Source organism: Lissotriton vulgaris, chromosome 8, assembly GCF_964263255.1.
Source record: "Lissotriton vulgaris chromosome 8, aLisVul1.2, whole genome shotgun sequence".
NCBI classification, from domain to species: Eukaryota; Metazoa; Chordata; class Amphibia; order Caudata; family Salamandridae; genus Lissotriton; species Lissotriton vulgaris.
This window is the reverse complement of record NC_141696.1, coordinates 686,608,863-686,635,392: the sequence shown is the minus strand read 5'-3', so window position 1 is coordinate 686,635,392 and position 26,530 is coordinate 686,608,863. Positions and strand designations below refer to the sequence as shown.

The window sequence follows — 26,530 nt, the reverse complement described above, 5'->3', positions numbered from 1 at the left end:
TCACTGCTCTGAAGAGGAATCTTTCTCCATTGCCTCACAACAAATGGCAATAAAACCCCTAGAAAGTAAACTTGTGACAGAATCTAAAGAAGTGGATGAGATGATTAAAGCTCAAGAACTGACATCAAAGGGCCCAATTCCCTTTTCATCTCTGAGCTACCAATGCTCTTGAGCCTCTCATAAAAATTATCAAAGCACCTTTGCTACAGACATCTACTTTGGCAACCCCCACAGTGTTGATCATAGTTTATCTTAACCTTCCAGCAATGCTTCATCTAATTCTTGTCCACGTGTGGCAGTGGAATGTTTGCTTGCACACTTTATCTGCTGTGAACGCAACAGAGTGATGTGGATTGCACCTATGGAGGCAAACCAAAGTAGGCATAGAGGCAGAGAACCTCCCTGCCTCTACTGTGTATAATATGTGCCATGAGAAGCATGCCAGTTACATGGCGTTATATTGCCTGAACATGAGATACAATGCCTAGTATTGGATAATGTATCAGTTACTTAAAAATGTAATCACTGTTCATCAGTTACTAAGCTACTTATTATTTTCCTATCCGTTACTGGCCCACAACGTACAACCCCAGGAGTTGTTTGGGCTTGTCATCCTTTCCTAAACTTTACCTGGCCATGTAATAGGTGTATTAATCACTATGCCAAACTGGTCTGTAAATCACTAGATCATGTTCTGGCTTCCATTGATCAATGAGTCACAGACTTTCACTAGTTAGAGGGACTCCTGATGCTTGGGCAAACTTTACTAGGGTGCTACATTCATGATTTCTTTCTCTCTGACTCGGTTTTGCTCTGTCTCCTTTTTAGGTCTCGCACAGGCGTGTTTTATCGCTTGCCATTGGTCCAATCTGGCATTGCTTTTCTTACCTCATTCATTGTTGGCTAGTGGTCCCATCCGTTACTTCCGTTTTCTTTTGTTTTTGCGGGAAGCATCATCGACCAACTACAGTAGAAGTACATTGCAGGGCGATATCTTTTGTTGTAGGGACTACTTTGTTGTTTTGTAGGCCTCGCATAGGTGTCACAGAGAGTGCATGGACATTTGCTGCCCCGAGTGCTCTGAGTGCCTGCAGCCCCCACCACATCCGAGCCGCAGCCCCCAGGCTCTCTGTTACTGCCCTGTCCGCACCGCTCGCAATGCTTTCCCCCTCCCGCTGTCCGTGCTCTCTTGCCCCTCTCTCCCCTGCATCCGCAAATGCTTTCAATTCAATTAGTATGTATTATGATTTAGAATTCCGAAGAATTCCACATAAAGTACATATATAAAACATCATTCATTACATACAGAAATGCGAAGTAAAAAGTAAAATTTTATACAAAATCCCAATACTTAAAGGTGAGGACCTTTCCTACAGTGGACTAAACTATACACTGGGCTACGTCATATCAATACAAAAGGTCTTTTTTCAGTTAGAAACACAGTATGGGCAATACGGAGAACCTAAAAAAAGTGCACAGAGGAGTTAATAAGGAATACCTAAGTTTAAAAATGCACACCCAAAACAGTACCAGATGTAATCCGAGTTTAGCGGAAGTGGAAAAACAATCCATTGACATAGAAAAGTGCAAATGCTCTGTGCAAAATTTGACAGAGATATTACCAACGCTCCCCTAGCAGCTATACAGACATTTCAACCCCAAAACATTAAACAACTATTTACATATCATACAAAAAAGTGCAAGTGCTTAGTGCAATTTCATTTAACAGATATAACAGCAAATGAAGATAAGTTACCTTGAAGGTATTTCAAACTTTCAATTCACTTAAAAATATTACAATCCTAATAGACATTTAAAAAATCTTTAAAAAAAACGAACATTTTTAAAACACATCAGTTCAGATGGAGGGGACATAAGACAATTACGGGCCTGTTCAGCTGTATAAATATTATACTTTAAAAAAGCAATCCTTAAGTATCTTCGTCGTATTGCGTGAAGTGCGGGGCACACAATCAAAACATGATTCAGATCTTGTATTCCACGATTACACAGATGACAAAATCTTTCATTTTTGGGAATACCCTCCCATGCACCTGTTACAACTCTCAGGGGTAATAATTTCAATCTTAGCAACAGAATAACTTTACGAACACCATGTTCCAAGTACCACAGAACGTATGGTTGGTGATTTTTGACAATAGAACTCCCCGCAATACAGTCCATCCTCCCATTCAATGAACATAGTATCATATCTCTTTCACGAGAGACCACATAAATTGACTTCTTAATTATCAGCTTTAACACGGTTTTACATAAAACTGCTGCCTTTTCCTTATCTATACCGAACATACTTAAAGCCTTTATGCAATTTCTAAACATTACGCTTTTCCCCTTCATATTTAAGAATATTTCTCTGTGCAATGCTGCCCTCAATAGGTTATCAGGGATATTATTCAAAGCATTGCATCATCTTAAACAGGCAGCCATTGATAACACATATGTTGACAGTAGACCAAATTTGAGCCTAAGTGCCGCTATTGGCGCAGCATAATTCAGATTACATATTTGGCGCCAAATCTTTCCCTCCACTTTCTCAAATTTGGCCCATTCACACTTATCTACTATTTCACTTGCGTAATTCAATGTCGGCTGTATTTTTATTTTGTACACCGCAATGATGTGGGAAAAATGTCTTTTCCCACATTGCATGTACAGGCGATTAATTGCAGATGCTTGTGAAATAGCTTTCCCTTTGCAATGGTCCATATGTCTGCTAGCAGAGCACCTGTTTGAGAATATTTTTCCTAAATATGGATAAAATTTCACAACTTCAAGTTTTTCCCTTTCCAAAAACCAACTCTGTTTTTTTCTCACTTTACACCCTTGATAACTAAAAATCATGACTTAGCTCTTTAAAATATTTATTTTTAAAAAATGCTCCTCTGTGTACTTAACCAACTCCCTCAATCTTCTTTGTAACCCAATTGGTGTTAGATCCATTATTATTGCATCATCTGCATACAACAAGCAACTTAATTTAAGAGGACCTAATTGGGGGGGGGGGGTCACCTTTACTCCGTCCCACACTACTCGGCAAATCAGTAATTTAAATAGAAAAAAGTAAAGGTGCCAAAAGGCACCCCTGCTTTAGCCCGTTTCAAGTGCTTTCACTTTGGCGCACCCCTCTCTCCCCAGCATCTGCAAATGCTTTCACTTTCGCACACCCCTCTCTCCCCAGCATCTGCAAATGCTTTCACTTTCGCACACCCCTATCTCCCCTGTATCCGCAAATGCTTTCACTTTCACGCGCCGGGTAACTGTAACTGAAACCCGTGTATGAGGAAACCAAATCAATAAACTGCAACCACGGAAGTTGCGGCGCACAAATGCTTTCACTTACGCATTGGCAGCCACACACGTACCAGACAAAGCGCTTTTTTCCTAATTTCTGTGCACCTAAAAATGCTCAAATATAAATCAATGCGACGCCGATTTTACAACAAGTGCCATGCTTTAATGTTATTTGCAGCCGGATTCCGTCACAACAGTAGAGCCCGCCCCCACCACCTTTCGCTCCGAGGTTGCTGCTCGCAGTTCCCTCCCATTTGAAATAACAGCAGCAACTGCATACGTGAGCGGCTTGTTTTAACCTGGCCACTGGCAGCTACACAAGTACTGGGTGAAGCGCTTTTTTAAAAAATTGCTGCCACCTAAAAATGCACCTCCCCAACAATGACCACCTTTTAAAGAAAGAACATTCTCTTAAAGACCCCATCTGTCCGGGTTACAGGCAAATGCCGTGGTTTGGGGTGCAATAAAATCTCTTCCCGTTTACCACCTCCTGCTTCTGAGGGTGACCCAGCTTAGGAGGCAATAAGGTGCATTACCAAGTTGTACCCACACATAATATATAGAACTGCCCTTCCATTCTCTCACACAAATGCTCATGCTCCCTCCCACCCAACTAAGACCTCTCTACTCTTACTCACACATGTATCAAAATATGGGACACGTCACGGGTTTTTAATCACGGCACGTGTGTATGGCGCGGGTATAAGAATGTGAACAAAAGAACACCCGCCCTTCCCTTCAACAGTACCCAACAGGCTGCCCAGAAACATTTCATATCCCCAGCGTCAAGGCAGATTTCTCTCAATGTTCAACAATCACAGTGTGTGTTCGGCGTTTGCACGGTTGGCTACCCGCTTTTGATAACTGTAAGAGGTCAGGTCAGGGCCTGACACGTGATCGCTGGGCAGATCGTAACACAGACACAGACACCAGTTATAGGATTAGCCGGAAAGACCCCGAGCGGTCTTCCGCCTTCTTTATTTATACCCCAGTGGGTGCCCGCCCCGGGGCATGAGTGGATGCGTGGAGTGCTGGCAACATTGTATGGGAGAGCCCGTGTGGCTCTCTACATCCCTCCTTCAATTTAGTCTGTTCTTCTCAGGAATAAAAAAAAAAAAAAGTCCTCGCCTTAGGGAGATGTCCAAACAAAGTCTCTCAGCTTCTGGCTGGGTCTTGGATTGGATCGCAGGCTGTACCGCTGACTTCGGGCAAACGGGAACACAGCAACCCCAGCCGGGGTTGCCTCCTCACTCTCACCGCTCTGGGACGTGCTCGGTCGACTGGACTCAACCGTGGTGTTTTGTGTCGCCGCCCGGGGTGAGCTCTCTCCGTACTGCCTTGTCATTGATGATCCTGGGACCGATGTCTTAGGATCCAGACCTCCGTCCTCTCCCATCTCTGGATATTCTGTTACTTCCTGGCCTGCTGTCGGTCCTCTCGTTTTCTTGAAACACGACACGTTGCGTGTAACTACCTGCCCACTTCGCCGGGCAGTGACCATGGTCCCTTGAATCCGGTCTACTATCCACACCTCGGGCTCGTAGGGTGTTCGGAACTTCCAAGCCTCCGACTTGCAGCGTAGGCTCTTTGGCGTGGCGTGCCTCGCTCGCTTTCTGATTGGTGGTTTGCCTCCGAGCCTGAATGGCCTCATTGTTCCTTTCTGCAGGCACCCATGTGCTGTCAGTCGGGATGCTGTCTCGGGGTGCTCTTTTGAACAATATATGTGCTGAGGCGCACTTGGTGGTGCTATGCGGCGTTTGCCGATAGGCCCCTAGAAACTGATCAAGGGCCGTTTCGGGATCCTCTTGATTGTCTACTGCGATCCTCAGGGCTCGATTGAGTGTCCTCATTAGTCTCTCAACCTCCCCATTAGCCTGGGGCTACAGAGGGGTAATCTTCCGGTGTTTGATCTGGAGACTCTCAAATCTGAAAGAGACACGTTAGTGATAGATTCCTTACCTTAGAATATCCCCAGGCGTCAGACTGGATCCGGAAACTTTTGCGTAGCAATACCCCTGCGCGCCGGTAGGCGTCGTCTGCGGCTCCGCGTCCGTCGTCGGCGTCGTGAGCGCCGGGATGACGTCGTCGGAGTACTTAGACTGCGCCCATGCGCGCTGACGTCAGTTCTTCTTTTTTCCGCGCCAGCTAGCGAAGATCCGGAAGAAGCTCTACCCCCAGTCAATTTTTGACTGAAAATTTTTGATCCTTTTGATCTCTCTCTTTTTGTCGATTACTCGACTATCGGTGCCAGGGATGCCCGGGTTCAAGCCTTGTTCGAAGTGCGGTCGACTCATGTCGGTCACGGACCCCCATCGCCGGTGCCTGAAGTGCTTAGGCCTCGACCACGACGATCGATTCTGCTCCGACTGCCGGGCCCTGACGTCGAAGGCTAGGCGGGAGCGGTCCCGCAAGCGTCTCGAGCTGAGGCAGTCGGCCCCGTGCCGCTCCAGGTCCCGGTCCCACGGGAGGTCGAGGGACAGGTCGCGAGGTCGGAGTCATCGACGCTCCGGAAGTGGACACCGATCGTCTGGTTCCAAGTCCTCAGGTAAGAGGCATGAGAGGTCGGAGCGACGTCATCGATCCTCCGACCCGCCCCGACGCTCGCACGATGCGGCCGGGGACTCGGGCGACACCGCCCACGCGGCTCCGCGGGAGTCGCAAGCGTCGCCGCCTGCCCCACACCTTCGGGTCCCTGGGCACGGCGTGACGCCGGAGGAGGTCGAGAGTTACCTCATGGCCATGAGGGCCCTCCCTCCTCAGTCGGTTCCCGTGGCGCCTTCGGGCAGATCGGTTCCGTCTGGAGGTCCTTCCGGGTCGGGCGCTTCGGCCCCGACGCCGTCGGGTGCTTCGGCCCCAACGCCGCTGGCGACTTCGGTCTGGGCGACGCAAGACCTCGCTGGATCCGGCTCCGGATCCGGGACCTCGCCGGTCGACCTTACGACCTCGCCGGCGCCGTCCCTTCAGGTGTCGTCCCCGGCAGCCGATGTGGTTGCCGCCCCCAATGTCTCCTACGGTCCTACTCAGGCGTCGGAAGGGCGCCGCTGGGCGCCGATTCCGTCGGCCTTTAGAGATTTTTATCTCCACGAGGAGGCCCTGGCTGCTAATCCTGGTCTCCAGGACACAGGTGACGAGGAGCATTGGGAGGGGTCCGAGGACCCTCTGGCACGTGATTGCCAGTCGCAGCAGGACTGGACATATGAGCTTGGGGAGGCCAGTGGTATTGACACTTCGCCAGACACTGGATTTACATCGCCCCCGACTGTGGCTTCGGAGGCGGGTTCTGCTTACAGCGTAGTGTTGACGAAGGCAGCTAAGGCCTTAAACCTTCAGCTCCCCGTCGCGGCCGTGAGGACTAATCTCCTCACTGAGGTCCTCAAACCGCAGTCAGGCTCCGCGGAGCCCCTCCTGCCGTTCAATGAGGCCTTATGTGACGTTCTTCTGGGCACTTGGTCCAAGCCCGCCACAGGCCCCCCTGTGGATAGGAACGTGGCCAGACGCTACCGCCCGGCACCGGGCGACCCATGCTTTTTGTCCACCCATCCCACCCCGAGAGTCTGGTCATCCAGGCCTCAAACTCCCAAACCGCATTCCCGTCGGCCCCGCCCGACAGGGAATCCAAGAGATATGAACAGTTCGGGAAGAAGGTTTTCTAGTCTGTAAGCTTAGGGCTGCGGTCTGTGAACACCGCCTGTCTCTTGGGCCGCTACACCCACACTCTGTGGGACACGGTTGCGGAGGTGCTGCCTAGATGCCCGGAGGAGGTCCAGGCTAAACTCAGCCAAGCCCTTGCGGACGGCCGAGATGCAGCACGCTTTTCTATCCGGTGTGGGCTGGATACAACGGACTCACTGGGCAGGGCGATGGCAACGACAGTGGCGGTTCGACGCCACGCCTGGTTGAGGTCCGCCAACTTCTCGGCCGATGTCCAGGCTACACTCCTGGACATGCCGTTTGATGGCCGTCGCCTCTTCGGCGACAAGGCAGACCATGCGCTGGAACGTTTCAAGGACTCCAGGGCTTCGGCCAAGTCCTTGGGCCTTACGGCCCCACGCCAGCAAACGGGAGCCTTTCGCTCCTTTCGTGGCCACGGAAGGGGCGCCCCACCACGTACCGTCAGCCACACACCGCAAAATGTCCAGCGCGGTGGCGGACGTGGAAACCGTCGTGGCGGCGGTCGGGGCCAGCGGCGAGGCCAGTCCACACCTCCCTCAACAGCACCTGCCTCAAAACCTTCCTAGTCCGAGTTTTCAGGCCCATGTGACGCCTGTGGGAGGCAGGGTTCGCCATCACCTCTCCCACTGGCATACAGTCACTTCGGACAGGTGGGTGCTGCAGATTGTCCGAAGGGGCTACTCCCTCCCCTTCGAGGCATCCCCTCCATCCATGCCACCACAATACCATCGTGTGTCGGGGGATCACTTGCAACTTCTGCAAGAGGAGGTCTCGGCCCTCTTGGCCAAGAGGGCCATCGAGCGCGTTCCTGGGCCAGAAGTAGGGTGTGGTTGTTACTCCCACTACTTTCTGGTGCCCAAGAAGGGCAAAGGGGGCCTACGCCCTATCTTGGACTTGCGGAACGTCAACGGCTTCCTCCGGACGGAGAAGTTCAAGATGCTCACTTTGGCTCAGGTCCTGGCTGCCCTGGACCCAGGAGACTGGATGGTAGCATTGGACCTGCAGGACACCTATTTCCACATCCCCGTCCTGCCGGCCCACCGGCGTTACCTGCGGTTCACGGTAGGCCAAGAGCACTTTCAGTTTACCGTGCTCCCCTTCGGCCTTACCAGCGCCCCACGGGTGTTCACGAAGGTGATGGCGGTGGTCGCAGCTCATCTGCGCAGGCAGGGGGTATCAGTCTTCCCCTACCTCGACGACTGGCTGTTGAAGGCGGGCTCGCCCCAGACAGTCGTCAGCCACCTCCAGACTACGGCCGACCTCCTGCACCTGCTGGGGTTCTCCATCAATGTGCCGAAGTCACACCTGTGTCCCTCTCAAAAGCTCCTCTTCATCGGAGCGGTTCTCGACTCGGCGCAGTTTCGGGTTTATCCACCCGAGCAGCGGGTTCGGGATATTCAGGCTCTGGTTCCCATCTTCCAGCCGTTATCCCGAGTCTCGGTCAGGTTGACGCTACGGCTTCTGGGACTGATGGCCTCCTGCATCCTTCTGGTGCGTCACGCCAGGTGGCGGATGCGGGCTCTGCAGTGGGACCTGAAGTTTCAGTGGGCCCAGCATCAGGGCAACCTGTCCGATCATGTCCTGATCTCGGAGGGCACTGCGAGACAACTGCAGTGGTGGCTCACGGACCGCGACTGGGTCAGTGGCAGATCCCTCTCCCTACCCCACCCGGAGCACGTAGTTGTGACGGACGCGTCCCTCCAGGGCTGGGGTGGCCACATGGGAGAGGCGGAGATCAGAGGCCTCTGGTCTCCGGCGGAGTCCCGGCTCCATATCAACTTGCTGGAGCTTCGGGCGATTCGTCTAGCACTGAAGGCATTCCTCCCCTCTGTCCGGGGACGAGTAGTGCAAGTGTTCACCGACAACACCACCGCCATGTGGTACTGCAACAAACAGGGCGGGGTGGGGTCGTGGACCCTTTGCCAGGAGGCTCTGCGCCTATGGCAATGGCTGGAACATCAGGGCGTGACCCTGGTGGTTCAACACCTGGCAGGCTCTCTGAATGCCAGGGCGGACGAACTCAGCCGTCGGTGCATGATGGATCACGAATGGCGTCTGAGCTCGGACGTGGCACAAGGTCTCTTTCAGCAGTGGGGAGAGCCTTGGTTAGATCTATTCGCCACAGAAGAGAACGCGTAATGTCATCAGTTCTGCGCGTTGGAATTTCCAAGGCGGCACTCGCTCGGAGACGCTTTTCGTCGCGAGTGGAGCTGCGGTCTGTTGTACGCCTTTCCGCCTATACCACTTCTGCCCAGAGTGCTGAAGATCAGGCGCGACCGGGCCCAGGGTATCCTTGTGGCTCCGGACTGGGCACGAAGATACTGGTATCCCGAGCTACTCAGCATGTCAGTCTATTCCCCGATTCGTCTGCCTCTTCGGGAGGACCTTCTGTCGCAGCAGCAGGGGACGGTCCTGCACCCGAACCTGTCCAGTCTCCACCTACAAGCTTGGAGATTGAGCGGCGGCAGTTGAGGCCATTTGACTTGCCTCCTGAAGTCTGTGATATCATTCTGGCAGCCAGGCGTCCCTCCACAAAGTCGGTATACGCCTGCCGGTGGAACAGATTTGTGGCATGGTGCACAGCAAAGGCTGTGGATCCTCTCTCTGCACCCCTTTCGGAAGTGCTGCTCTTTCTTCTTTCACTTGCCCAGCAGGGCTCTGCTCTGGGCACTCTTAAAGGGTACCTTTCTGCTCTATCCGCCATCTTGAGGCTACCAGATCAGCCTTCTTTATTCAAGTCCCCTATTGTGAGTAGATTCCTGAAGGGCATCACACACATGTTCCCTCCTGTTCCCTTTGTGATGCCCCAGTGGGACTTGAATCTTGTTCTCACTTATCTGATGTGTGCTCCCTTTGAGCCACTTCATAACTGTCCTCTTCGTCTCCTTACTCTGAAGACTGCATTCCTGGTTGCCATCACCTCTGCCAGGAGAGTGAGTGAGCTCCAGGCTCTTTCTTCTTCACCACCTTTCCTGTCTGTTCATCCTGACAAGGGGGTGTTACGTACACGACTTTCCTTTCTGCCCAAGGTTGTCACGGCCTTCCACATCGGGCAGTCCATCACTTTGCCCACCTTCTTTCTGCCTCCGCATCCCTCGAAAGAAGGAGAGGCTCCACCGTCTGGATCCAAAACGTGCGCTCTCCTACTACCTAGATCGCACACGCCAATTCCGGGTGGATGACCAACTCTTCGTTGGTTACGTGGGCGCGAAGAAGGGAAAGGCTGTGCACAAGAGGACCATCTCTAGGTGGATCATCTTGTGTATCCAAGCATGTTATTCCATGGCGAGGAAGGAGTCCCCGGCTGGTTTGCGGGCTCACTCCACTCGGGCCACGGCAACGACAACTGCCCTGGGCCGAGGAGTCCCCCTACAGGACATTTGCCAGGCAGCTACGTGGGCCTCGCTGCACACGTTTGCAAGACACTACTGCCTGGACAGTCAAGTCCGGAGGTATGGCTTCTTTGGCCGTTCCGTCCTCCAGGACTTTCTGGTGTGATATTGGTTCGCAGACCCACCACCGGGTTTGGTATTGCTGGGGTATCTATTCTAAGGTAAGGAATCTATCACTAACGTGTCTTTCAGATGCACAAGTTACTACTTGTGTAACGATATATCTGTAAGAGACATTAGTTAGTGATAGATTCCTTACCGACCCACCCATCCTCCCCGTTCTGCGAACCGATATCTAGGGTTAAGGTCATCCCCTTTCAGGGCCCTGGTTTCATGGCACCAGTGTTAGTTCTATCATGGCTCTGCGTATCTGGCGCGGAAAAGCTGTGTGTCAGAACTGGCGTCAGCGCGCATGGGCGCCGTCTAAGTACTCAGACGACGTCATCCCGGCGCTCCCGACGACGGACGCGGAGCCGCAGACGACGCCTACCGGCGCGCAGGTGTATTGCTACGCAAAAGTTTCCGGATCCAGTCTGACGCCTGGGGATATTCTAAGGTAAGGAATCTATCACTAACTAATGTCTCTTACAGATATATCGTTACACAAGTAGTAACTTGTGCGATAGTTCTGAAATTCTCGGCCTTGAAAGGGTGGCCCATTGTTTGAATTAACTTCGTCCGGAAGTCCCATAGTGGCGAAGATGCGATTTAGGGCCTTCTTGACCTGGGGAAAAGCTGTTGATGATATTACTTCCACCACCGGGAACTTGGAGAACGAGTCAACCAGGATTAGCGTGTGCCGTCCGTCGGGGAAGCTCCCGAAATCGATACTCAGGTGTGACCAAAGCGTCTGGGTGGCCTCTTCTGTGATCACTGGCGCGGGTGCCGGATCGCTGCTGGTGATGGTGCAGGCGTGGCCGGAGCGCACCATCTCATCGACCAGACTGTCCATGGCGGGTAACCATACCTTGCTCCTCAAGCGGGCTTTCGTCTTGGCCATTCCCTGATGACCTGCATGAGCCAACGCTAGCATCCTCTGCTGGAGGCTATCAAGTATTACGATCAGATGTCCTCAGAGGATGACCCCTTCATCTCCTCCGCTTAGCTCGCTCTGGACTTGCCACAGCTGTTGGCGTGCATGTCTGATCTCTGGCCGAAGGGTTTGTGCTCCGTCTAGGAAGTTGGCTCAGCGGTTACCTTCAAGAGCGTGGCGCACTCTGGATAGCATTTCGTCTTTGGAGGTCGCTTCTCCTATCTCCGTCAGTGTCATGGTTTCTGGACACGCGGCTTGTGAGATCATGTGGACGAATTCTTCTGCTTCCATTCCGTCTTCTTGTGGTGGACTTTGACTGGCAGCGTCAGGGTGCTGGGATAGGTAATCCGCTGGGTTATGTGCTCCAGGTCGGAAGACAATCCTAAAGTTGTATCCTTGTAGTTGGACGGCCCAGCGCTCTATCCTTGGGGGCGCCAGCCTGGATGACTCCGCGAACAGGGGCAGCAGCGGTTCGTGGTCCGTTACCACGGTGAACTCTTGGCCACACAGATACAGGTGGAAATGCTGACACGCCCATTTTATGGCCAGTGCTTCTCTCTGGATTTGTGCGTATCGAGTTTCTGTGTCGGATAACGCCTTGCTTGCGTATGCTACTGGCTTCCATACCTCCGGTCCGTGTTCCTGTAGGAGTACTGCCCTAGGCCCACTCGGCTGGCATCCACTATCAGTTCTGTTTTGCGACGGGGTTGGAAGTAGGCCATCACTGTGGTGTCCAGGAGATTGGCTTTTATGTCTTGAAATGCTTTGTTAGCTGATGCCGACCATTCCCATTTGTGGTCCAGCCGCGTGAGGGCTCTCAAAGGCTCTGCGAAAGCGGCCGGGTTCGGGATGAACCGGCCACAGTAGGTGGCCATGCCCAGGAAACTGAGCACTTCAGTGGGGTTCCGTGGAGTGCTGGCTGCTTTGATCGCTTCCGCCTTTTTGGGGTCAACTTTCAGTCCCTCTGTCGTGAAGGTATATCCGCAGAAGTCTATGGACTCTTGGTAGAAGGAGCATTTTGACCAGTGTAGGGTTAGTCCACAGTCCACTAGCCTTTGGAGGGTTGCCCTCAGGTGTGCATGGTGTTCTTCCAGTGTCGCTGAGTATACCAGGATGTCGTCGATGAGGTTGATCACTCCAGTCAGCCCGGACAAAACTTCACGTATTGCATTTTGAAATACTTCTGCGGCGGAGGACACGCCAAAACTCAGTCGCCTGTAGCGACGTAGCCCTACATGGGTTGAGAAGGTAGTTATGTACCGACTCGCCGGCTCTAATTCAAGTTGATGGTATCCCGAGTTGAGGTCCAATTTCGAGAACCATTTGGCCCCATTCAGGTCGGCCACTATGTCGTCCATGGTAGGGGTAAGGTGTCTCTCCCGTTTGACAGCCACGTTGGGCAACCTCATATCTACACACAGCCTAATCGCCCCAGGCTGTTTAGGCTTAGGCGCTACGACCAACGGGGATACCCATGGTGTTGGGCCCGACACCTTTTCTATCACCCCCAGGTCTTCCAATTTCTGGAGTACTTCCTCCACCTGCGGTCTCAGGTTGAATGGCACTCGTCTGTGTCTGAGGGCTACTGGTTTCACAGAGGTATCGATGTGGAGTTTGAATTTTCTCCCTTTCAGTTTTCCAAGGCCTTGGAACAGTCCTGGGAATTCCTTCAAGAGGATGTCTGCATGTGCCTGTTGCACCTGGTTCGCAAAGAACACTAGTCCAAGGTCCTCTGCTGTTTGGCAACTCAACAGGGTTCCTTTCTTCCCTTCCGTGATGTGAAAGCGTGTTTCCGTTGAGTACTCGCCATTTACAACTGTCGTCTGGATAACCCCTCTCAGTGGCAGCGGCTCGGTGCCACCGTAGGTATAAATCCTTGCGTTTGACGGTGCAAGAGGAGGCTTGGGAGACATCTTGTCGTATTGGGCAGAGTCCATTACATTTACTGAGGCCCCCGTGTCTATAAGCGCTTCTATCTCGGTACCTTCTATGGAGACGGAGCACATGGGCGGTGGTCTTCTCTTGGTCGACGCTCTGCTGACGTATGAGATGACATACACCTCATCGTCCTCGTCATCTTCATATCGGGATCGCCTCCCTTTTGCTTGACTGTCTGGTGGAGGCGGTTCTTGGTCCAGTGACAACTGCCGAACTCGTTGCGTCACCGTCCTGGGCCTCTGACCTGCTGGTCTGTACTTTCCTCCTCGGCATACTGCCGCGAAATGGTTTAGTCGACCACATTTCAAGCATGTCTTTCCTTTCGCCCCACACGTCCCCGTCGCTGGGTGGTCTTCGCCACAGTACCCGCACTGGCTCCTTCGGGGGGTGGGGGCCGTAGGCGGGCTGCCTGGGGTCTTCTTTGAATTGCGTCGACCTTCTCCTCCTTGATCGGCGTCGTCCTGGTCCTAGTCGGTGTGGCCACCGGTGTTCGTAGAGCGACCTCCATCTCTTCCGCCCTGGCGTCTGACCGCTCGTGTGACCTGGCCAGGATCAGTATCTCGTCTAGCGAGATGCCGGGCTGTCGGAGAATAAGCTTTCTCAATAGTTTCGAGTGGCAACCTACAATAATCTGATCTCGGATTTCTTCTCTCGGGTTGGTGAACGGGCAGGTTTTTGCCAGCCGGCGTAGCCGGGCATAGAACATGTCCATTGATTCAGATTCGGTTTGCCACGCTCTTTTGAATTTTTCGAAGTCGTTGTTGAGTTGGGGGTCAAAGTGGGCGTCGAGTGCAGCGACCGCGGCGTCGTAGTCGTGCTCTGGTCCGGTGTTGGGAAGTGTTTCGAACAGATCGTAGATCTCTGGACCCCCGTACAGGATGAGAAGCGACCTCTTGAATGTTCCATCGGTCTTCCGGGTACCCTTGAAATAAAGGTTTAGACTTCCGACCCACGCCTTCCATCTCGGAGCTGCTGTTGCAGAGTCCGCCGCCTCACTGAACGGTGGAATTGGCGATGCGCCCGAGTGCATGTGGCTCTGCGGCATTGGCGCGATGGCCCCGGCCTGGTTTTGGCCTGGTGGTGGCGGTGCGGCTACCACGGGTGGCGGGGCGACCACCACCAGTGGATTCTGCCCTGCCCCGGCTTGGCCTGCTCCCGGTGCTGTGTTGGACATGCTTCAGGCTATTTGCTGGTTTTTTCGTGCTTGCCTGTGTGGTCACGGCGTGCTATGCTTTCTTGCCCAGACAGTTGGGTTGGCCAGTGCTTGTTGGTCTGGCAGGGACGTTCGAGGCTGATCCTTTCCCTCTGTGCTTTCCCCGCGCGGATAATCTAGCGGTGTCCTGGGTCGCTGTGTGTCTGGGGGCCAGGACTGTCTATGAACACCCTTGCGTTTGCTAATGCTTGTTGCCAATGACGCTGGGACCAGGGGTGAACGTGCAGACTCTTGGCCTTGCCATTACTTGTTGACGCAGTGAGGGTCTGGGGAAGCGTCTTCTTCCTGCCACTATCCTCGCTGCCTTCTCGCTGATTGGGGTGGCGAACCTGGGGCCTTCCAGGTTCTGCGTGTGGCTCTGCTGCCTCGTGCTGCGCGTCGCCCCTACCCTTCGGCTTAGGACAGGTGCTGACTTCTGCAGGCCTCCGCGCAGCCGTTTCCCTCGCGCCTTGGGTGAAAGGTGAGTCGCGCGTCAAATGCGCGGGCGGGGGCACAAGGGGCAGACTCACCCGCACCTTCCTGGAGCTACAAGGCTTCGAACCGATCACCCCGGCGAGTTCCGCCAGCGGAAGGCGCTCCCGACGGGGAGACTCGTGGGTGGGCCTCTAAGCCGGAGTCGGGTGCCGGAGTGCAAGCGGTTGGGCACCGCAGCAGGAAACAGGCACGCCGTATTACCCTGGATAGGGGCAGCTAGGCACGCGTGTGCGTCGACCGGCCTCGTCGCCAGTGTAAGAGGTCAGGTCAGCGCCTGACACGTGTTCGCTGGGCAGCTCGTAACACAGACACAGACACCAGTTATAGGGTTAGCCGGAAAGACCCCGAGGGGTCTTCCGCCTTCTTTATTTACACCCCGGTGCGTGCCCGCCCCGGGGCATGCGTGGAGTGCTGGCAACATTGTATGGGAGAGCCCGTGTGGCTCTCTACAATAACTATGATAAGCTCCGACAATCATGAGGCCGAACAGGGGCTGCACAGTACACAGATATCTGCTTGCGGCTTGCCCACGGTGTCATACTGTTGGAATAATTAGCCCTGCTGCTGTGACGGAATCTTCAGAGGAATGCAAACTAATTACGCGGAACACACAAGCACTTGCAATGCAATAGGACTCGCATTTACAGGAGTTTAAGCTATTGGCATTATAAATGACAATAGTTGAGAGAAAACAAGGACCCCCTGGGTATCAATAATATACAGATTCCTAGGGCAGGGTAAGAACCAATGTGAGTACAAAATCCTAGGCCATCCACAGAATAAGTGACCATAAAGGCTAGGACCAGTGGAGAAAAAGAATTGTCGAAAACTAATGTGTATATTAAAAAATATATATATTTAATTAAACATAGATAAAAATCATATAGAGACTCAAAAATATAAGTCAAACTATATGATACAGTAAAATAGTGACATATACAAATCTTGAAAAAAATACATCAAACACATTCATTAAAAAACAAATACATCATAGTAACAGTGTAGATCACGACTGATTGTAACGATTATACACAAAAAATTCTAAAATGACAGTTGCAATTATTGAAAGATTATTAAGTGGACTCGACGCGCGTTTCGGCAGTAGAAGAACTGCCTTCTTCAGGAGTCGTTGATGAAACTCTGGAAGGAATATTATAGGAAAGAATGTTATATATAACAGTGCATATATTCTTTTACATACTTACTATATATACCTAACTGTATATCTATTTGCTTGTTACACAAAACAGAATTCGTAACAACTCTTAATCTACCAGAGAGGTCCAGACATAAAAATTAGTCACTTAACGTCATATAATAGACCGATATATGTACAAGGTTAGTGCAGTACTTAGCTAAGCAAAAGAACAGTCGGTCATATAAGATACATTATTAGTATAGGTACAGTTGATTGTCATAGAGAACATTTACAAATAATTTCTCAATAAGAAACTCATAGTTTAGACTGATCACAAATGATGTATTGTGGTCTCAGTTCTGAGTACAAACATGTCAATTAACATACATTTGCGATGATGTATATCATTCCATTCTTTACAAAGGGATCGATGATAACTTCCTTTTTTAAAAAAGACCAAAAACACAGGGCCACTTGGTGGGGCTAATACCTAATTTAAACAGAAATTATTATTAAGATCAACTACATAGTTGAAAAGGGAAGAGAACACTTTGAACACAATGGGCTAACTTAAACAATTGCTTAATGCAAACGATGCAGTCTCTAATGGAGAGGATATTAGGATTCATAAAATTAATAAAACTGTATTTGACAGAAAGATATATTTATTGAGTAAAGAAATGCATATTTCCACTATTTTTGTGACCTAATGTGACTAATCCTGTATTTGAATATATTAATACGGAAAGAGCAAATCACTGGAGGCAGAGGTCATTGTTGGGATCGAAGTTTGAAATTGCATATCACTGTGCTCGGGATAACAAAGACAAAGGAAGATAAGAGAAACTCATAAAGGGAGAAATCTGCCGATAAAGTATAAATGACAATGCCTTTTATTTACGTTTTAAAAAGCATACAAAAATAAAAGGCAATTTCATTTACAATGCCAATAGCTCAAACTCGCGTAAATGCGAGACCTATTGCATTGCAAATGCTTGTTTAAATCTGTGCCTGCCTACCACAAACATACTCACTTCCTGAATCTCGCTCTTTCACACTAACGCATCCATGCTCACTCACTCTCACTGTAAATCTCTAGTTTGTTCCTCTTAATACACTCCTCCTACACGTTGTCTTCCTGTGACACTCGTATTGTCTTGCTTCTCATACTCTCGCTATCAGGTATGCCTTACAAATATAGGCTGCCCACAGGTACTTCTTATGTACAAGTGACTAGGCAGCAGACCACTCTAGGCCCAATCTGTGTGCACAGACAAGTTGCTAGCCAGGTGTTGGTATAGATTAACATCAGCTAAGTCCTGTGGCACAGACACCTAGCCTATCAGGGTCTTCACAAAGGTAACGACACTTGTTGTGGGACATGTGCGCAGATCAGGAATTGCAGTATTACCATACCTGGATGATTAGTTGCTAATGGTCTTGTTGCAGCAGGCGTTGGACCACTTGAATGCCACAGCATCCATGCTGTTGGACTTGGACTTCTCCGTCAAATGGCTTCCTGTTCATAGGGGAATAACTGGATACAACAATTCTGAGAGCTTTCATGCATCCCCGGAGGATTCAGGACATTCGGAATAGATTATGATGTTATGGGAAGGGGTTCAGATTCCAGCCTTAATGGCTCTCCTCCTGCTGGATGTAATGACACAGCATTTTGCTGATCACTCACATGCTGGCACACGAGGAATCTCCAGTGCTGCATCGGCCTGCAGTGGTTTCAACCTGGGGGCATTCTGAAAAACATCATCATGGCCCCCCCACACACACACAACACCATTACAGATCTTCAGTAGTGGTCACTAGATAGAGGAGAATCTTTCCAGTGTGAAATCCTTTTGCCCACAACCAGCAGTGGCCACAGCGGTGACAGATGCCTGCACATCTGGGTGGGGTGCCCAAATAGAGGGCTTGGAAATCAGAGACTTTGGTCTCCAGAGGAAGACGGATATCATATCAACTTGTTCGTACTATGGGCATTTCGCTTAGGGCAAACAGCCGATCTGCTCTCACATGGCCATTGTTATGTTCATATCTTGACAGACAACATAATGGTGACATGGTATGTGAACAAGCAGAGATAGTGTAGGCTCGGTGCTTTTCTGCCGGGAAGCACCAAGACTTTGGTCATAGGCTTAGGCCCACGATCTGGCTGGTGACCAACCATTTCCCTGACCTGGTGAATACAAGAGCAGACAACCTGGGTTAGTGTCATCTTGCTGACGAATAGTGGCATCTCCACCAGGAAGTGGTAAAGAACACCATTGCACTTTATGCTCCACCAAAGGGCCCAACAATATCATATACAAAAAAGCTCACATCATCAAGGCCTCACGCTGCCCCTGGACCTCGCTTGATCTTTTTCTCTGGAAAGTTGACCCCCCATAAATACAAATATCTCATACACCAATGCTGTGCCTGGCAGACCTGCTACTTCTGTATCACACACAGTGGTAACAACAGCCCAAGGGATGTCTCCTGCCTCTCCCCCCCCTCCAAACCCCTACCCCCTCTCATGTTTCTTCTTCTCACGCTCTTGCACACGTAACCTTCTCTTTTTACAATTATAACTATTTTACGATGTATAATCTAGAATCTACTTTACAATTACTACCTCATTAACATGCTTGCAAGTATAATCGCCTCAACGTAATACAAAGCTGACTTGCCATTAGGCCTATATCTGCCTGATTAAACCGCTACGAATGTATGCCTTCTCTCCAGATCGTTAGGCCTCTATGGCTGGGCTACTTTGCCCATAGAACTTATGCAACGGTTTTGTTCATTGTTTGGATGACAATCTTCATCTGGCTCAAAATGTATTTTCCCCCGATGTTTTCTCTAATCTTGTAGTGTGCAAGCGCCTTGCACTCTATTCTGTATCCTGTTTTACTTATGCCTTGACTGCAAAACAATAAAAAAAATAAGTTTGAATTAAAAAAAGAACATCATTGCCCTTTGAGGCGCTCCCATAGTGGATCTCTTCGTCTCGCACAAGACAGTGCATTTCCCCTGTGTATGCCCTCCGGTTTCTGTGGCAGCGAGCCTTTGAGGGCTGTTTCTTCTGATGTGAAATTTCACATTGTGCAATGCATTTCTTCCAATACCGTTGATTCATTGAGTCTTCGGAGGTTGTGCCAAGTCTGGACCTTCGTGGACTGATCAGCTACTATGTCGACATGACTATGAAGTCTCGATCTGATGGCCAGCTATTTGTCGTTATGTGGGCAGTAAGGAGGTCAACATTCGGAAAAGGAGCTTGCCCTGTTTTATTGCACTCGGCATCAAAATTTGTAATGGAGGACCCTTCAGAAGGTATCCGGATTCACTGCATCAGAGCAATAGCATCTTTTTGACATCCTCCTAAGCTGGTGCCTATTGCATAAATATGCCACACACCTCCTCAGTGTGTGGCGTTGTTCCCCTCGCATTTGCCAAGCATTATTGCCATTTCCATCATTACTTTAATTTGAAAGTGTGAAAAGATGGTGGTATCTCTTGTTCCGTGCTCCAGCCTTTCTGGAGTGAGCATTCCTTCAGGTTCACCGCCTGGGAAATGTATTGCTATTGTATCTATTCTAAAAGTGGAAGTATACATCAGAAGTAGAAGTAACTCCCCTTCGGTAAAGCTCTTTCTGATGTACACTGTGTATATCTGCAGGTTCTCCACCAAACCCAACCACCTTCACGTTCTGAGGAATGGCCATGTTCACTACACCTGCTACCACTGTTGACTACTGCTATTTCCTCTGCCTCTAAATGCTCGGGGGGGGGGGGGGCTGTAAACTGACGAGCCAGTGTTGAGCTTTATGGCTTTTTGATATCATGTCTGGGGTGGTCCCCAGCACTTAGATGGAGACGAAGGGCGCCTAATGGTGCACGAGAGCCATTGAAATAGACGAAGATGCATTATACTATTCGAGAACAGCAACTTGCAGCTAGTAATTAGAACTTGATCTCCATGAATTTACTCATCCCAGTGGTCAGAGATAAGGACTCTGTTATTAACCGCGATTGAACATCGTGGTCGACTCACTGCGGACTTGAAATCGGGCAGCCATTTTTAGCTGCCAGATTTCTGTCCCCGGGGCAGTTAAGTGTCCTCTGAAATCAGTACGGTGTCCCTGTGCTCGAAACACCTCTCTCGGTTGCCCTCTTCATTTATTTGTTTTTAGTGTCTTTAAACGGGGCCCATTTTCTGCCCCCACGAGGAGACCCATCTAGGGTGACCAACTGGCATGGGTGCAAATTCAGGACGGTAAGTGTAAAAATTCAGGACAAAGGGTCAAAATTCAGGACAAAAATTCAGGACACAAGGTCATTATTCAGGACAAAACTTCGGGACAAAAGGTAAGTTTTAGAGACACATCAGAGGAAGTTGCACAATAGTATAAAAGTGAGTAAATAGACAACCATTTAAGTACAAGTCAAAATAAGTTTAGATTAGGTTGAGACAATCGTGCACTTTATGGTTTTTCGTTATGCGTGCAGCTTTGAGCAACTGTGCTGTTTTTTTGTTGTACTTCATATGATAGCAATCTATTTATATGGTTACTGCACTGGGTTGTCCTGTCCGATAGTTTGTTTACAACTCATGGTCCTGAGCAGGCATGTTTGGTGAGAGAAGTGGTCAGGAAGATCTGCCTGGATAGTCTCTGTTACTAGCATCTCATATCTGAGTGCCATTGTGAGATGTAATGCGGCACGCATAGGCCAACTAAAGGGAGGATTGCTGTGATGAACCCGCTATAGGGAACCCATTATGGGTGTTTAAGCAAGTGGAAAATAAAATATGGAATTTGACTTTGCTTATGTAGGCTTCCAGAGAGTTGCACTAGCTGACAAAGTCACAAAGGTGCTTTTCCCTGCAGCTTTCTCAAAGAAGGCACTGTGGATACACTATTACATTGTTTATTTTTGACGCTTTGCCTTTTGCTACAAGCACAATATACATCTCAAGCACAGCTCATGGCACTATGAGGCTTTCCCTAAAACCTAAAACAAAACATGCAAACATTTACAATTATTAGTGTAACATTCAAGTAGCAGTTGTGTCACTCAAAATGTTGTATGCATGATGTATGGATCCCACACATAAGCACAGAGCAAATACTGAATAGTAACATATAAGCAAGGGAGTAGCCAGAAAATTAAAATACCTCCCACTTTGAACTAAAGCTCCTATGGCACCAAGAAAGCAAATAAGTCATCACAGCCCTCCCCAGAAGAGCTCTCTTGTCCAAGGATATAGCCATTCATCCTTCCATCTAACTCCTGATATCCACCATTTCAAATTTACATTCTGTCATCTATTAGTTCTTTCATCCATAATTCAGTCTTTCACCATTCATTCTGTCCTTCCATCTGTGTGCCCATCCATATCCAAACATTTTCAAACATTTGCAAACTTATCCATCATCTATCCTTCCATCCATCATTTCACTCATCCATCCCTCCATCCATCATTTCACTCATCCATCCCTCCATCCACCCTTTCACTCATCCATCCATCATCCATCCTTTCACCCAATATATCCTTTCACTCATCCATCCACTTTTCCACCCATCCATCCGCTCATCCATCCAGCCATTTACCCTTTCATCCAAGCCAACCTTTCACTCATCCATCCACTCACTCACCCATCCACCCATTTACCCTTTCAGCCATCCATCCTTTCTCTCATCCATCCACCCTTTCACTCATCTATCCGTCCTTTTTTCTATTCTCCCTTTCACTCGCTCATGCATCCACTTGTCTACCCATCCATCCATTTGCTCATCCATCCAACCATTTACCCTTTCACCCACCCATCCATCCTTCCACTTACTAATCCATCAACTTTTCACTCATCCATCCATCCATCCATTCTTTCTTCCAGCTCTCCAACCTCCCTTTCACTCATGTATGCTCCACATTCCAATGTTCTAATGTTATTTATTTCTTCTGCAAGCATAAGCAATGTGGAAAAAATAGCAAACATATTAAAAAGTAAAATAAAGGTGTTGCCTAGCAGCCCAGGTGCAAAGCCCAGTCACTGAAGGGCACCCCTTTTTGGGCTGTTGTGCACATATGATTTGTCACTTGCTGTGAAGAGACAGAGCCACTATGGTTTCACTCACTATGTATAAATTCATGTTTATGATAAACTTTTGAGAAAGCATGAGTTGGGCCAAACCTAAAACTAACGCATCATTTAACGCGCAAGAGACAGCCAAGTCCAACAAAGGTGTTTACCAACCACAGCATCCCGCAAAAGCACCAACTTCTCCCCAAAGCTTCCAATTGCCTTTTTAGACAATACACTTCAAGAAAGTTAGGGAGCATCCGTCATCAGGGTTTTCTTAACTACGAGCCATTGATAGATTAATTATAAAGCATCTGTGTATTGAAACTGGTGAGCACGGGGTAATTATAAAGCATCTGTGTATTGAAACTGGTGAGCACGGGGTCCACTGCTTACAGATCGAAAGTGCGGAACAGTTTGGAGGGACAGGGAAGTATGAATTAACATCTCTTAAAAAGTAACCATGAGGCCACAGATCACATCAGGCTTAAGGTGGTTTCAGTTGATTATAAAGTTATTAAAGCTAAAAACATGAGCGCATAATCTACAAAGGAAAGAACTGCCGTTTTGGGATCGAGAAAGCGTGTTGGAGGCAAATCTGAACGTGGGTGACCTGGGGAATCTGCAGCAGGCACCAATTGTGCGGGAGCAAGGTTTGTCAAATTATTTGATCAGCGCTGCTCCTGCCGCCCTGGCAAGCCTGAGTCAACTTTTGCGAAACACTGGGCTTTAACAGATTGCTCCAGGGCAGTCTTCACAGCATGTGCCTAATGACCGTAATAGACCAGGGCAGACCAATGGGGGCAAAAGGACAACTAAAAGAGAAGGTTGTAACAGCTTAGTTAAACTGGCCCATTGTCATTCTGTATGGGGCAATCAGCCGCAGACAGAATGACAATGGGCGGGGTGGGCTGCTCTTATCCTCGAGGAAGAGTTCGAGGCGCCCCATCAGGGGGCAGAGGCTTCTCGCAGGGAGCAGTGCTGCTCCCTGCAAGGCCAGAATTACGGACAAATGGCGTCCGTTAAAAGGACTCTCACGGACAACGGACAAGAGGTCCAATTTACGGACTGTCCGTGAAATTTACGGACGGTTGGTCACCCTAGACCCATCTGGATCGCCCTGGCTTCGTGATCGGTGAGTGGATACTAGCTTACGAGGTCAGACATGGATGGGGAATGGCTGGGGATGTGTAGTAGGCGGAGTGTAGAGAGGAGGTTCCGTGGATAGAAGCTTCGAAGCGCTGAAGTGCCTAAATGTAACACGTCCCACGAGTCGAAGTATATGAAACTCTTTTGCGGATACTACTTAGCTCTTCTGACAGCGTTCATGTTTTAAGTCTACACCCTGTAGTTCGTACTAGCCAAGTAGTTTCCAAATCACTGCTGCTTCTATTGAGCCTGTTCGGATTTCATTACTGAGCCCTGAATCGCGCATTATAGTTGAGATGAGTGTTCCTCACCCTTGAAGTGTGCCATTAAATGTGACCAAGTGTACATATAGCATGTGGCAGGCAACTACACAGTGGTAGTGCTCTATAAAACGTTTATTATTGCTATAATATTCAAAGACTTGCTATTATTTGCTTTGTTGTTAAATCTTTTTTCGAACGTGCCTTTTTTGTGTTTTATCTTCCTTTATCTCCTTATATATGTTGAACTACCCGATGTACAACTTTTATATTCGGTTTCATTTCAGATTCTACCTGGGAATTTTTGAGCCTAATTCTTGACCTTTCGATGAAAGTTCTAAAGCAGGATGGAAAATATTTCACTCAGGTACAGTATCACCTTATACTTTGCTTTCCTTTTCATGCCTTAGATGACGAAAACAAAATGATTAAACCGGGCCCATTCCCAAAAAAAACAACAACATTGTACGGTAAAGAGGCAAGGTCTTGGATTTCTAGAGCAAATTCGACAAATAACGTACCCAGTCTCGTCCTAAAGATGTGTTTTACGGCAGCTCTGAAACGAAACTATGTCTTTGCTCCCATTTCTTATTTATCGCGATCTGAAGGACCGTTCCTATTGGGGGTGTTAAGAGTTCAGGGAATCTTCGACAGCAGATAAACTTAATTCTTAAAAAAAATGGATCATATTATGAAATAAGTTACTTTGTTAAAAATAGTTACAGTAAGAGTGAATACAGTTGTGCTCTCAGAAAAGAGGGCATAATCATAATTACAAAATTAGTTAACGTATCAGCCTGCTCGTACATCCATATATATATATATATATATATATATATATATATATATATATATATATATATATATATATATATATATATATATATATATATATATATATATATATATATATATATATATATATATATAGTCTGCCTTCGTCATGCGTCACCTTCAAAACACCACCAAGGTTCTAGTTAGTTTTTGACAAATATTGGTGTAATTAACATTCTGTTCAGTTTCTAAAAGCGCTTGTGGTAGAGCAATAGTGTACATATAATAACCCAGGCAATATCTATGTGGTATAGCACCCCTGCCGTACATTATAAGGAAGTTGCAAGCCACTGAGGAGTTCAATCACCATATGGATGATTGTAGCTGAAGGCTGAGTTCCTTTACTTGGTCCTTTATAAGGTTATGACATTCTGAGGTGACTTGCAATAATACTTTTAACATAGATGATAGGGTATTTTATTCCTTCGTTCTTCGCACAAACCTCTTAAATCCACCATCATTCCATCACTCTTCCCACAAACCTCAATTCCTTGAGGTTTTGCTCCTTCCTTTTTAAGTGATAGTATGGTTGCAGATTTTGAGAATAAAAGCTACATTTGTAGTGTGAAATTAAACGCACCAAAAAGCAGTTATTAATTTGTTTCAGACCTTATTAGAATCGGTTTAATGCAGATCAGATTAAAAAGGGCCTGTAGTTAAGTATGATTAGTAACATGCAGAGTGTTTCTTTCATGTAATGAAATATGGGCATAACATTAACAACTTACCATAAACCTCTCCTTTCTGCTGATCTCTGTTCATTGCAGAAGAATAGGTCTTAAAAACGAAAAGGGAGTTTAATTTGTCATTGTTTAAACAGGTTGTTTAAGCTCCAGTGGTGCTCACTGACCTACCTTTCACTTTGGCTGCATGCATCCGGCATTATGATGTCACATCACAACTATAACAAGTCAATATAATTGAGCAGTATGCAATTTTCTTATTATAGGTGACATTACTACTCAACTGTAATAGCGAATAAGGAATTTAGAGAAAGATTTTAATACTGGTATTGCACACTTACAAGTATTATGTATGGGTCAAATTCTTCTACCATATGTTATAAGGATATAATACATGGGATTCAGCAATCCCTGTATTAAAGCCTGTCTCTAATTCCCTTATAATAGGCGACTTGTGATGCACCCAGTCACCGATAATAAAGAAATGACATCGCCGCACAACTGTAATAGCTTGTTAGAGTTTGGCTTTGTTGTCACAGTGCCTGCTGCAAGAGCCAGAAGCCGAGGGGAAAGGCAGGTCAGGTGACAGGTTATCCTTAAAGCAGCTGTTTAAAAGAACTAAAACGGAATGTGGCTTTTGTTTCTTGTGTTCTGTTTTGTCTAGCGATACAGTGCAAAGAAAAGGATATATTTATGTCAACATGTTTATTATTCACACTCCTTAGGTAATTGTAGAAAAGTTAGACTCTTTCTGCACGTTTCGACACATTTCAAACTAGTGTGCTTTTTTAGGTTTAAAGCATTTTTTATTATTATAACAAAAGGAACATGGGGAAGGGAAGTGGAGGTCAAGGTTACATACAGTACAATGAGAAGAAAAAAGAGACTTGTCGCAGCAGTTCTAGTCGAAAGGGGGGGAGGTCGGTGATCCAGGAGGGGAAGGGAAAGCATCAGCTGTAAGGTAGTGCGCACAACCCTCCTATATTCCCCGACCCCCCCACCAAAGCTAAGAGCAAGTAGCTTCCTGCAACACAGTCGAACACAACGCAGTCCCTCCAAACCCCCCGCCCCCATAAAGGAAGAAAAAAGGAAATAATACCCCAACATCCCCGTCCAATAGCCCTTAATAAGAAACATCCGCCCCGAACAGCCTACCCCCAACCCCTAAGCCCTCCAGCCCCATCCCTCCTAATCCGCCGGGGCCGCCGGTGGCGTAAGCCTAAGAAGGCGCAGGTACCTCGGACATGTGAGCTCCCTAAATTCTGTGGACAGCAGTGCCAGGAAGGGGTGCCAGAGCTCCTCGAACTGATCTACATTTCCAGCCACTGTAAGCGACATCTTCTCCATAC

The 26,530-nt window shown here is 48.5% G+C and overlaps 1 protein-coding gene across 1 annotated transcript in view; it reads left to right on the top strand.

Annotated features, from left to right (window-relative positions):
• The window catches only part of SMS (spermine synthase), a 706,719-nt gene that overhangs the window by 572,990 nt on the left and 107,199 nt on the right, over positions 1–26,530 (top strand). Inside the window, exon 9 of the mRNA XM_086934550.1 lies at positions 23,952–24,031. Within this exon, the coding sequence (XP_086790676.1) occupies positions 23,952–24,031 (80 nt within the window). The remainder of the gene's footprint in view (positions 1–23,951; positions 24,032–26,530) is intronic.